This window comes from Pristis pectinata, chromosome 7 (genome assembly GCF_009764475.1).
Source record: "Pristis pectinata isolate sPriPec2 chromosome 7, sPriPec2.1.pri, whole genome shotgun sequence".
In the NCBI taxonomy this organism is placed as follows: Eukaryota; Metazoa; Chordata; class Chondrichthyes; order Rhinopristiformes; family Pristidae; genus Pristis; species Pristis pectinata.
In genome coordinates this window covers 19,721,316-19,735,290 of record NC_067411.1, presented here as the reverse complement: position 1 = coordinate 19,735,290, position 13,975 = coordinate 19,721,316, and the positions used below count along the sequence as shown (strand labels likewise).

Sequence of the window (13,975 nt, the reverse complement as noted above, 5' to 3'; positions counted from 1 at the left end):
AGCATGGACTTGCAATACCATGACACTTGGATATATCCTCTGTTTCCTGTGTACTACATCTATCCAAGGTCAGATAGTTTTAACACGGAAGTTTATTAGCCAACTATCCAATTGTGTTGTGACTGCTTAAGCTGTGTGATGTCATTCATTTATGTATTCAATTTTGTGAGTAATCATGAAAGAAACTTTAAATGGGCAAGTCTGAGTTGGTTGCAGAAGCCACATGATGTTAGTTTATGGTAAGGGTTCTTTCCAGATGTTTGTGTCATATTATTGAATGGTGGAAATGAGGGCCTGTACACAGCACCAGCTTTTGTGTAGAACAACCTGTTGTATTATCTTTTAGCATCAAGACAAACAGTGCAACTACACCAGTGTAACTTCACAAAACTCATTAACCACGTTACCTTGCTGCTTAGGATCTCCTATGCTATAACACTTACCTGTACCAGATTCATTTTAATCTTTCCTTATGGATTTCAATCATGTGGATTTTTGATAAGCACGAGCACACATTTAGAAACGTACTTGTATTTAGGAGGGGCTTTTATGGAACAAGAATATTCGTAGGTGCTTTAAAGCCAAGGGATTCAACTTTGGATTGTAGGAATCCTTGCGGCCATTTAGTGCATAGCAAGCTCTCATGAACAGGAATTTGTTGAACAGGAACATGCAGAACTGGTGCAGGATGAACAGGAGTATGGTTAAAGTTGGCTAATTTGTTTATATACTTTGAGAAATTTTTAAATACTGGCCAGGAAATTAAGTTAATTTGCCAAGTATTCAGCAATGTAATATCATGGCATCTTTTTGCATTCACCTGACAGAATAAGATGGGGCCACTTAATTGTTATTTAAAAGGTGGCAATATTTCTTCAGTCTGCACTGGGTGCTGGCTTTCATTATGTACTTAATTCTCTGGAGTCTTTCACTTGCAGCACTCCAATGACTCATTGATCCAAACTGAAGTCATAGCTGATCTTGCATTATGTTCTGGCTCCATGATGTAGGGATAGACTTGTAGTTACATTGTAGGGAGTACCATTATACTATTTAAAGAAAGCAGAGAGCAATGTAATTCTTGCCCTATGGTAAGAATCAATTTCTGCAGTAATCACCTGGTCAGGATTTTGTGGTTCTAAGGATGGGCAATAATCAGTGTTTGCTGTGAAACTGTCCAACATATGGACTACACACGTGCAGCTAAGTCCAAAAGCAGCTGTCAGTGATTCCTTCACTGTAATTCTGATGTAATCAGTGGATTAAGAAAATTTTCAGCACTAGCTTATAGTTGCATTACAGCTTTAATGTCCCAAGACATTTCGTAGGATATTGTTAAACATAACTTGACATTAGGCAATGTGATATTTGGGCAGAAGACCAAATGCTTGTTCAGTGAAATTTATTTTAGGGTGTGTTCCTAAAGAAAGGCTGAGAGGTTTAGGGAGGAGATTCTGGAGTATAGAGCCTTTGCAGTTGAAAGCATGGCTGCCCGTTAAATTTGGGGATCTGAAGAAGCCCAGAACTGAGACATTGCATTGTTGTGGAATGGAAGAAAGTTAAAGGTGGAAAGGATGAAACTTTGGCGAGGTTTGGAAAATGAGAATTTTAAAATCAGTAGGTTGCTTAACTGGAAGCCAGCGTGCATTAACAAACATGGCGGCATTATTGAATTGGATAGTTTGAATTAGGACATGGGCATTAGAGTCCTGGATGTCCTTAAGGTTACAGAGAGCAGAGTAAGGGAGACTGGTCTGTTGTGCATTGGAATAGAGAAGTATTGAGGTAACCAAACCATGAATGAGGATTTCAAGAGCTAATGAGCGGGGCAAAGTCAAATGACTGTTCTGAGGTGCAAATGTATGATCCTGGGGATACTGTCCATGTGGTTCATGGCTCACCAGATTCAGTGTCAGGCTGTTGTCAAGGAGGTGTGTTTACCTCTAGTTTAACTGCAAATTACCCTGAAAATGAGATGCTCGAGGCATGTTTTTAATTTTAGCAATGATACCAAGTTAGCAATCCGCATACATATAACTGATTATATCTTTGTCGATTGGAATTCCCTCATAAAAATTACAAAAATAACATGCAAATTAAAATTACTTTTTATTTTTAAAATGTTCTATTTCTGCTTCCCTAATTTTTGTTGGATGTTTTAGTCTTCCATTTTGTACTGGGTATAATTAAAATATCAGTTAAAAATGATGCCCTTTGATGTTTTACTGTCTGGGAATTATTCAACGTGATTGGTCGCTCAGCCGTATTGTTAAAATCACTGTTACCGGACAGACAGGATTCTTCAGAGTTGATCCCTGGTTGCAACCACTGTCAGAAAACAGGAAGTCCTTGCCACAGAAGTTTAGATGAAGGCAATTCACTTCGGGATCGGTTGAAAGCAAGGTCGATTGTTCATTTTGAAGGAAGTTGCAGAGAGGGATCAGGATTATTTGAATACCTGAACCCAATAAGATTTATTTGAATAATTTGCTCTTTAGCGACTGAATCCCATGTCTTTCTGTTCTGGTGGGAAGCATGATACCAGGTTAGCAATCTACAAGGAAGTGCCTTCATAGCTTTCAAATAACATTTGACAGCGTGGAATGATGTGCTTTGGCCCAGGAAACATTATCTGGGGAGAATTCAATCAAATTTTTCTGACTGATTTGATCTGGGACTTTCTAGATGTTCTATTTAGCTTAGAAACATAGAAAACCTACAGCACAGTACAGGCCCTTCGGCCCACAAAGTCCCTACCTTTGAAATGACTAGGCTTACCCATAGCCTTCTATTTTTCTCAGCTCCATGTACCTATGCAAAAGTCTTTTAAAAGACCCCATCATATCTGCCTCTACCACCATTGCCGGCAGCCCATTCCATACACTTACCACTCTTTGAGTAAAAAGCTTACCCCTGACATCTCTGTACCTACTCCCCAGCACCTTAAACCTGTGTCCTCTTGTGGCAACCATTTCAGCCCTGGGAAAAAGCCTCTGACTATCCACACAATCAATGCCTCTTATCATCTTATACACCTCTATCAGGTCACCTCTCATCCTCTGTCGCTCCAAGGAGAAAAGGCCAAGTTCACTCAACCTGTTTTCATAAGGCATGCTCCCCAATCCAGGCAACATCCTTGTAAATCTCTTCTGCACCCTTTCTATGGCTTCCACATCCTTCCTGTAGTGAGGTGACCAGAACTGAGCACAGTACTCCAATTAGGGTCTGACCAGGGTCCTATATACAGTAGCTGCAACATTACCTCTCAGCTCCTAAATTCAATTCCACGATTGATGAAGGACAATACACCATATGCCTTCTTAACCACAGAGTCAACCTGCGCAGCCGCTTTGAGTGTCCTATGGACTCGGACCCTAAGATCCCTCTGATCCTCCACACTGCCAAGAGTCTTATCATTAATACTATATTCTGCCATCATATTTGACCTACCAAAATGAACCATTTCACACTTATCTGGGTTGAACTCCATCTGCCACTTCTCAGCCCAGTTTTGCATTCTATCTCAGCTTTTCTGAGATAGGGGGTGGGCAGTAACCCTTTAACACCTGGGCCAAGTACAATAACTAATAAAATGACAAGAATCAATTTGGACAAATGTACACTATGCACTATTTGGTTGTATTTCAACAATTTACCAGTAAATTGACTCAATTTTGCTGTGCATTTGCTGGGTGTGAGGAACTAGAAAAATGTCATTCTGGTGCGTTAGAGGTGTGTGAGATTGTGGCAGAACAGAAGTTTTTTTTTGCTTTGCAACATTCACTGTTCAATTAGGAAATATTGAATGCTGCTGTTAGGAGACTAGAAAAATGCCTGACATTCCCGATGGCTTGCATCCAATGTCGTAAGCGTAAAATGTATTGAATTTCCACTGTTGATATCATCGTGTGTGTTAATGTTTTTTAGTAATAGCTATGAACAGAAACTGTTTCAGGAATGAAGTATCCTATCATCATGAGACTGAAGTGAAAATACACTTCATTCGAAACCAGAGGTTTATTCTCTATAAATGCAAAACATACCAGGAAATGGCCTCGGGTATTTTATGAACCTTCTGTGACCAAGAATGATAAATCATGCATCCTTTTCCAATGAGGTAATGCATCATACTGATTAACAATGCAATCTCCTGGATTTTCAAAATTTCTTTGTTTTGTAACCTATTGTACTTTACCTTTTATGGGGAAAATAGGTATAAATTGGGTAGGTAGGGATGGGAAAAGGTGTTTGTATTAAATCAAATACAGCGTTTGAAAGGAAGAGGTATTCACAGGAAATAAATCCCAACAAATGAAGATGGAAAGTCATAGGAACCCAATTTAAGATTGATTATTGAGTTTAATTTTATTAACATATAAACAGTGGTGTCTCACAGGGTCCTCCCTCTGGTTGTAAACACTGGGAAGTGAAATAAGTTATATCTAAAAAGGAAATCTTGAGGATTCATGTATGGGAGCAACCAAGTCAGAAAATGTACCTTTTGGCAGGCCTAAGGTGGCAATCAATTTAATGAAGTGAAATTGGCCAAATTTTACTGTGCTGGGAAGAAAATTTTTTCTGTGGGTTTCAACTTGAAAGAATATATTCAAACAATGTATCAATATTGCCACATTTACTACTTAGTATAACTGTCACCCTTAGTACAGATAAAGCTGCACATAGATAACACTGTAGTTTATCAATAAGGTTTAAAAAGATATTTCCATCATTCGCATTTAAATTTTTTTGAGTATTTGTCCAAAAATGATTAGGAAAATTTATTTATTGGATTCTTACAAAAATAGTTGCTCAAAAATTGTGCTGTGTGATCTTTTGATGTCTTGACATGTCTTTATGAATTGGAATGCAAGAAGGGAGACAGAAATGAAAAACTTTTACCATGAGTGATGCTGAGGCAGAACAGTCTTGGAGAAAGTTGATTCCAAATCCAAATGTTCTGCTTAACTCAAGCAAGAACTGAAGTAGATGGTATAGTGTGTTCACTATCTTATGTGTAAATAAGTTGTATCACTTGAACTAATTGATTCTGATTATGACTCTGTTCATACAGCTCTGCAGTAATGTAGCCAATTTCCCACCAAACTAACACAGTGGATTCATACACCTGTTGTCTGAATTTGTCCTGAGCCCGTCCAGGTAGGATAAAACGAGTCACAGCTCACAGAGCAGCACAGCCCAGTACTCTTTATTGTGACCAAGAAAGTGCTATAAAGAAAATAAGTACAAACATTAGAAATTATGTAGTGTATTACATACAACCACTGGAAAATTATTTGATATAAACCACTACAAAATATCATGCACAAATTGGACCTATGTATTGTAATGAATTTACACAGGTTTAACCCTTGACTGCCATTTCAGCTTGCATATACTTCTCTCTAAATCTGACTCTGACTGTGATCACTCAAAGGAGTTTGCTCCCATCTGTACAGGTGTACTCCTTGTGGGCTGCCTTTCAACTTTAAATATTAATCCCGTGTACAGTTACCTTTACTTCCAGACAACTCTGAAATGTAACACTTTCTGGGATCAAGTTACTTTCCTTGGGCTGGAGCAGATTCTGCATTTGGTCTTTAGCAATCATTTTTGCAGTGATCTAGCCAAGTTTTCCCATCTGTTTTTGACAGGCCTCAATTAACAACGCACAATAATGAGCCTTTGTGCTATGACTAAAATATGAGATTGGATTCTATTCCAAGGATAGACTTCAGTGTTCATGCCAATATCTCATCAGGATGAATCATCATCCACATGATAAATCTCTTTCTTAATTTGTTGATTATTTTGTGTTGGGTGTTATTATTGACTTGCTTTTGTGACTGGTTAAATTATTTCATCACCTCTCAGATATTTTCTAAGGGTCAAATATCCTATCTGAAATGATCTACATGATAATGTATTTGCTTTTTTAACCTCTCTATTGCCATTTCATTTATTTGATCATGTTTAATAAAATCTCCATGCCTCCAGCCTTACAGGTTAGGCTGGAGTAAAACAATATGATTTCCATGCAGCAGAACAGATAGTGTTTTTGTTACTGGTACTCCTAGTACTCCCACAATGTTCCCTTTTCCCTTGACGGGGAGTTTGCACTGGGAAGGAGTCAGTGATGGATGGGGACTAAAACATGGCCCTGGCCCACAGATCAAGTTGAAGTTGTTGAACGACAAGGTTTTGAGAAATACAGTGATGTCATAAGTAAAGCTTACAAATCAGAGCAAATAAAAATAAATAAAAGCAAGGAGTGGATAGAATGTTTGTCATTTTGACATTGATTACATTTGCTGTTTTACTTCTCACAAAGACCAGCAAACCAGCCCTCCAGCTCGTTGAGTGCACTGCCTCCTCGGGCATTTGCCAGGAGTGTCAGATGGCTATTCTAGACCTGTCTGCCGTTACTGTTATGGAATATGGTCCAAGGATGCTTGTCCCAATCAATACCACAAGCTGGTGTAGCATGCGCCATTTCATTGTAAGGATGGGGGCACATGTATCTAGGTCAAGTTCATCCTTTTAGACGATTCCTTTTCTTTTGGATGTTGTGTCCTGGCCACCAATTATATGTTTGGCTCATTTGGATCAGGATCAAGGTATATGTTCAGGAACATGCAGCTAACCGAAAATCTGTCACCTTCAGCAACTCTAAGCACTCTCAGTTCCCTGTGTTCATCCTTTATTCCAGCTCAAATTGTTCTCTCAAAATAACCCAGTGCTGAATACTCTTTACAATATCTTGGTAACCAACTAAACTGTTTATCACTAAAAGTTCCAGTTGGTACTAAGTAGAAGTACACTTTTTAATTTGTATTATATGAATCAAAGGCAGTTGCTCACTGTAACCAAGTCAAAACAATTTTTATTTTACAGAACTTAATTGTTTGCTGACCAGTCACTGGTCCACAGCTATAGTTTTAATCCTTTGAGGATGGAAACTGATCTTGGGAATTCAAACTCTTCATTCTGTACACAACTGTATAAGAAAATCCTTTGGTCAATATAGAATATGCCACTGTCTTTCATTTCAAACCTCCTTAATTGATTGATCTTTCCTTTTTGGTGAGTAACTTTTTGAAAACCATATAAATTTTAAAACTTTGAAGGAAACTTATTTCTGCTAATGAACTATACGCACATTCCAATGGAAAAGAGAAGAAAGTAGGTGGAGCTTCGCACAACTTCTCATTCACGCAGCTTCTTAAAGAGACTGTTGCTTAAAATGAGTTTCTGAAACATTTTTCACATAAAATAACACAGAAGCTCCCTGATAGATAATTAGTTTAGATGGAATGTAGGATTAATTTATTAACCCAGTGGAAACTTGGCAAAGATCTAATAGCCTTTACATTCCTCTCGCGCTCTCTTGATCTCACGCTCTCTCGTTCTCAACCATTAGTGAAGACTGTCTCCTGCCAATTGATTACAAGTCAATTCACTTCCTCATTGTTCATTATGAATAGGCCACAATCTATCAGTAAATGCTTCTGGGTCTTCCTCCTTTCCCTTGTACAGTCAGTACCTCTTCAGTAGCATTGTTGCTAATACTTCTGTGCACAAAGAGTGACCTATTGCACCTCCTCCCAATCTGAGGGGTTTGTCAATCTCTTGCCTTTTCCTTTAATTATGAGTCAATTACATTGTAGCTGTCAACTTCCACAACATTCTCTTTCCACCTTCCTACCACATTGTCTAAAATATTCCCTTCCTCTACAGCTCCTGTCATAGTGCAAGTTAAAACTTCCTGGTCTCTGACTACTGCGCTATTCAATCTCTTCCTTGCCTGCTGAATGGTCAGCATGTGCTCCAGCTTCCTTATGTTGCTCCTACAACACCCAGAATACTGCCTTTAAACCACCACATTCCTGAAACATTTTCTTTCCATTTTCCCTACAATTTGCCACGCTGATGTCAAATGTTACTGGTTCTAACATACTGCATCTTGTCTACATTCTTGTCCTTTCTTCTGTCTCTTGTGCAGTCTGTAACAATTCTTTCGTCATTACTATTACTGCATCCTTTCAACTTTTCTTCCTTTTGCTGTATATATTTTTCCTAATATTCCCACGTTAACTACCATGTTCTCAGCCAAAATGGTAACAACTATACAGGTTTTTATCCATTTTTGATTTTCCCATTCCTTGGTCTCTTTGATAGGATTGGTTGGAGCTGTAATGATCTGTACCCAGTACCTTTTCAGCAGTAATTTCCCACCTAAGTACTGCCCTGTTCTAACCTCCATTTTCCTCCTATTGGTTCAAGCTCTACAAATAGTAGTAGCACAGCAGTTCGAGCATTGCTGCACAAACCAAGTTTAATTCTAAACTTGGGTACTGCCTATGTGGAGTTTGCATATTGATCGGGTTTCCTCCCACATCCCAAAGATATGCTGCTAGATTAATTGGCTACTCTAAATTGCCCTTAAGCGGGTGGTAAGAGAATCTTGGGGGGGGGGGGGGGTGGGGGAAGGATTGATGGGCATACAAGAGGTTATAAATTGGGGAATGGGACTGATGGGATAGACTTATTGGTCAAATGGCCTCCAATGTCATATGGAAATATTACAATAAACTACTGAAGATTATATGATGTAAGATACAGATGACCCTGTATTGTGGAGGTCGTGGTTGTCATGTGACAACAGTGCCCCTACCTCATCGGATGACAGCACTGCCCCTACCTGGTTGGAAGACGCACCACTGTCAATCAAGGTTTAGCTCCACCCACTCATCAGGGCGCACCTGAACCATCGGTCCTTTTAAGCACCTTTGTACCTGGCCTCGGGCCGTTGGCCTGTTTGGACTACATGGGCTGGACCCCCCAGCCCTCCAGCACTATAAAGAGTGCCACATGCTTGGTTCTGTCTCTTTTGTCTCTGAGGGATGCCTTGTTGGTAAGCTGTGCACTGTTTGGTGGAGTTAGGAGCGTCTGCTTCACTCCAGGTCGAGGAACTGTAATGGCACTGGAGAAATTAGTTAATATCCCTGGTAGCATAGAGCTGTGCCTGCACTGAGTCAAGGGGTGGCGGGTAGCATATTGCTTTTCCTTGACTGTTTGTACGCAGTTCGTTGTGTGCTCATCTTACTCTCGTTGAGATTTTCCCGTGCTCACTTTCACCAGTGTGTGTGGCTGTTACGGACTCAGGGAATGTCCCTTTTAGATTGTGTGTGTGTGGGTGTGTGTGTGTGTGTGTGTGTGTGTGTGGCGTGCTTACGTCAATAGAAGATAAAGGACCTAATGACGTTGTTGAAGAAGTCAGAAGAAGAAAGGAGAGAGAGAGAGAAGGGAGAGAGACACCAGCCTGCTAGTGTTCTCTATCGATGGATGAGAAACAATAACTGTATCTGCCATTAGAAATCCATGTATGGAAATTGGAAGTAATCCGGTGGAGTTCACTTTGTTGCTGACCTGTAGAAGGAAACAGGTATTTGTGTGTGGACGACCACGATTCGGATGCTTTTCAGGGTGAGGAAGTCACTACTGAGTAAACACTGAAGTGTCGTTTGGGTTCCATCATGGAACATTTGGATTTCGTATTTACTCTCTCTATGTTTCTCTACGTCTACGTCTTATCTTCAGCCCTTGCTCATGTTTCACCTTATGGCTTGTGGAACTGAACTTTAAGAACCATTCCTGAACTTGGAGTTTGGGACTTTGCCACACACACACACGAAGAGTTTAGTTTTTGGGGTTCACGTTCAAGGTTTAACACTTTTGAATTCTGACATACTAACATTTTTACTTTTATTTTACATATGGTCATAAGTAGTGATTAATAAAATAGTTTTTAACACTGAATCATGCTCAGTGTGTTTCTTTTGTTGCTGGTTCGTGACAGTGGCCCCGTTACCTTTTCCCATGTTTACCTTTGTAAGTAAATCATTTAACTCTAAGGCTGTGTTCAGAGTCTTTGTCCTTGGAGATCTTAAACTTGTCTCACAAGAGACCCCCGTGTTACAGCAGTTCAAGTAATGGAGATTTGCCCTTACAGAATTCACAAATCACTACCAAAAAAAAATCTTTGATTATGGCATAAAAATTCACTCTCACCAAAAAAAAACAAATAAATAAGCACAAATTTTATTTTTTTTTCTTGATGCACATGCAGATGATGTGACTTTGCATTATGGAAAATTGTTTTCTCGGAATGTACTCCCCCTTCCCCATCTGCCCCCAGTAACAGGAGCGTTGCCTGTACTACAAAGTACCATGCACTAACTTGATCTCTCTGCTCTGATGACCTCACACATTTTTAACCTTTAACACAGATCTATCCCTCTCTCTCTCTCACTCTGGTAATCACTCAAAGGAGCTCATTTTCATCTGTATTGATGATTATCCCATTTGTAGTTTTCTTGCAGGCTTTTTAACCTTAAATTAATCACATGTATAATTCTATTTAACTCTAGATGATTTTGAACATAATTTTGAACCTGGAAAAGTATGTATACAAGGTAATGATCCTGCCCACAGCTCCTTGCAATTTGCTAAACCTAGGCTCTTCTTACGTTATAATATACAAATGACACTCATGACAGTTTGATGCATCTCCACTCCCATCTTTGCACCATCTTTATCCTCTTAATCTTTTATGTTTGCTGCAAGTCTGCTAAAATCGTTCAATCTCATTCCTGTGTCAGTGGATTAATCTCTTGTCCTCCCAAGGGAATGTCATCCTGTTTGGTATTTTGACCATTATCATACTTGAACTTTGTAAATAAATGACTTTGCGAATGCTTAAACAATTCTGTCTCATTGATTCTGCACATTGCCATATTAGAACAATAATTGCCCAGCGCAAACTCATTTGAAAATATATTTGCGATATAATTATAGGACGGGCTGAATTTTTTTTCTGAAACCAGCGATTTTGGTATTTGCACATATTTTTCCTCCTCTCTCTCTACTCAGTCATGGAATTGTTCAGTATGGAAACAGGCCCTTCAGCCCAACTGGTCCATGCCAACCAGTATGCTCCATCCAAGCTAGTCCCAGTATTTGCCAGTATTTGGCCCATAACCTTCTAAATCTTCCCAATCTATGTACCTGTCCAACTGTTCTTTAGGTGTACTTTGCCTCCAAGAATTTATTTAAATTCTTTTGAGACTATGCTGTATAATATTTTCCCCTCTGTGGAGTATAATTCTAACAAATATTTGAATACCGTGGATATTACAATTTCAAATTTTTAAGGCATTTGGTATTTCAGCTTCCATTGAATCCTTTGTGTGTTTGAATATTTATTCCACTCTCTGTAAAATATGAAAAATCTGAGTTTAATAACAGTGCTTTTGGTTTCAACTTCCTAGCCCGTGGTCTGAGAGTTCTTCATTATGATTAGCTGCTTGATGACAGCAGTTTTGGATGTTAGGGTTTCCTTTTTCCAAAACCTGTTATTGTCAGGGGTCATTCCTGGTGGGAGAGGTCAAAGGTTTATTTGCGATCTGTATGGCCTTTGCTTCTGGATGAGGTAGCGGATTTTTGCCCTTTGCACTGTGAGTCAGCCAAAACTGGTTGCAGTTTTCTAGAGAATATAATCGGGGTGAGATGGGGAGAAAATGTGAGTTGGACTACATGCATATGTGAACGTAACATGCTGTGGATTAGTGAGTGTGGAATGTTGCTTTTGGAATTTGGATAGCTGGAGTTGAGTTCGCTAATTGTAACACTTGATTGATTTTGTGAATGTATGTTTTTATTAAGCAGGTCATGGAGAAATTTCGCAAGAACTTCTTGATGTTCTGCACATAGTTATTCATTTGTCAGAAATCAATTATGTAGGGCAAAGTTGATGTCACGACAAGTTGAAGATAATGTGTTTAGAAGAAATGAGTTGCATCGACTAGACGCAGTGGCTCTAGACCACATTCTAGCATATTGTCACTTTTTTTTATTTGAAAGAAATTTTTAATCTGCTGAATTAACATTGCCACACCTGTGTTGCCAGTCTTTTTTAGAATTTTGTCAAAGTTCTTTACTGTCATGATTTCATTTTCTTCTATATTACATATAGTCTTGTGCATTATCTTTGGCTTCCTGTAGCAGACATGGTTGACTTCTTACGGCTCATTCTAATACTAGGTATTTTTTTTGATCTATGAAGACGCTTAGATGGAACAATTTGTCATTGCTTTTTCTGGCACTTGTACTGCATTTTAGGCATTGTTACCATGTTTGAAATGCAATTATATAATGCCCAAAGGCAGGCATGGTAGTGTAGCGGTTAGTGTAACGCTTTACAGTGCCAGCGACCCGGGTTCAATTCCTGTCGCTGTCTGTAAGGAGTTTGTACGTTCTCCCCGTGTCTGCGTGGGTTTCCTCTGGGTGCTCAGGTTTCCTCCCACCTTCCAAAAGATCTACAGGTTGGGAAGTTGTGAGCATGCTGTGTTGGTGCCAGAAACGTGGCGACACTTGTGGGCTGCCCCCGAACACTCAACGCAAAAAACAATGTATTTCACTGTGTGTTTTGATGTACATGTGACTAATTGCCATTGCTTGTATAAAGTAAAAACAACAGCTGTTATGCAATGTCATAAATGACAGAAGAGGTGCATCATCTCACCAGGTACTACCCCGCCTCCCCCCCCCCGCCCCCCCCCCCCCCCCCCCCCCCATCACCATCTTATCAAGCACCTCCTACCCCATCTGTGGAAGCACCTGCGGTTCCCTTATTGACACCCCAGAACCCACAGAACTGGAGTGGAAGCAAGCTATCCTCCTCCCCGGAGGCTTCTTGTAAAGGAGAAGAGTAGGTTCAAAGCCTGTCTTTTTATGCCAAGGCTGTCTTTATTTTCTGATTGAGTTTGCATCATTAGAAGCATAATCATTGTTGGCAGAAGCATTGTTTCCAGCTAGACAATAATACGTTGTAATCTAGGTGTGAATTTTAGCAATGCCTGACCTCTGGTACTAGGTTCTATAGGAATACATCCTGCTTGTCTGGATAATTTAATAGTATCAATATGTTGACATCATTTATATGTAATTGCTTAATTATAAGGACTTGAAATTCATGATAAATTATTTGAAATATCAAAGTTTTGACAGGTTGATTGTGGAGTAGTGTCACACTTTGATTGTGTATTTTGGCTTTGTTTCAATTATTGCAGCAAAGCAGTCCAGCTCTAAGTGATGACTCATATGGTTCATTTAATTGGAGTTAGTTTTACGATATTATTCCCGATCTAGTATCCAAAGGCTTGAACTATATTGATTTGGAGGCATGAGTTGAATCATCACATTAGCTGGGAAATTTAAATAAAAGTAATAACAAACAACTGGTATAAGTGATGGTGATCATGAAAGTAAAATCCATTACTAATACCTTTCAGAGATGAAAAACACCCATTCATGCCATGTCTTCAGATCCACCAATATCATTGAATTTTAACTGCCTCTTCAATTCAGGAGCAATTAGGAATAGCAAATCAAAGCTGCTAACATTGCTAATGATGTCCACATCCCATGAGCAACGTACAGTGGAGAGCATTATGACTGGTTGCATCACCACCTGGTATGGAGGCTCCAATGAGCAGGATCAAAAGAGGCTGCAGAGGGTTGTAGACTCAGCCAGCTCCATCACGGGCACAACACTCCCCGCCATCTGCAACATCTTCAAGAGACGGTGCCTCACAAAGGCGGCATCCATCATGAAGGACCCTCACCACCTGGGACATGCCCTCTTCATGTTATTACCATTAGGGAGGAGGTACAGGAGCCTGAAGACCCACACTCAATGTTTCAGGGACAGCTTCTTCCCCTTTGCCATCAGATTTCTGAACAGTCCATGAACTACCTCGTTATTCCTCTCTTGTACTATTTATTTATTTTTGTAACTTAAAGTAATTTTTATATCTTTGTCTTGCACTGTATTGCTGTCACAAAACAACAAATTTCACAACATATGTCAGTGATAATAAACCTGATTCTGATGGATGAATGTTAAATTTGTTGTCCA

General features: G+C 39.5%; 1 protein-coding gene across 7 annotated transcripts in view; it reads left to right on the top strand.

Moving 5' to 3' along the window:
- The window catches only part of acsl1a (acyl-CoA synthetase long chain family member 1a), a 134,017-nt gene that overhangs the window by 37,836 nt on the left and 82,206 nt on the right, over window positions 1-13,975 (top strand). For 2 of the 7 annotated variants that reach the window (XM_052019606.1, XM_052019607.1), the window contains exon 1: window positions 209-239. The exons of 4 other annotated variants lie outside the window; for them this stretch is intronic. In XM_052019606.1, coding sequence (XP_051875566.1) covers window positions 224-239 — 16 coding nt within the window. In that variant the 5' untranslated portion in view covers window positions 209-223. Of the gene's footprint in view, window positions 1-208; window positions 240-11,543; window positions 11,579-13,975 lie in introns of those variants that run through there. One more of the 7 variants, XM_052019608.1, reaches the window with a different exon arrangement.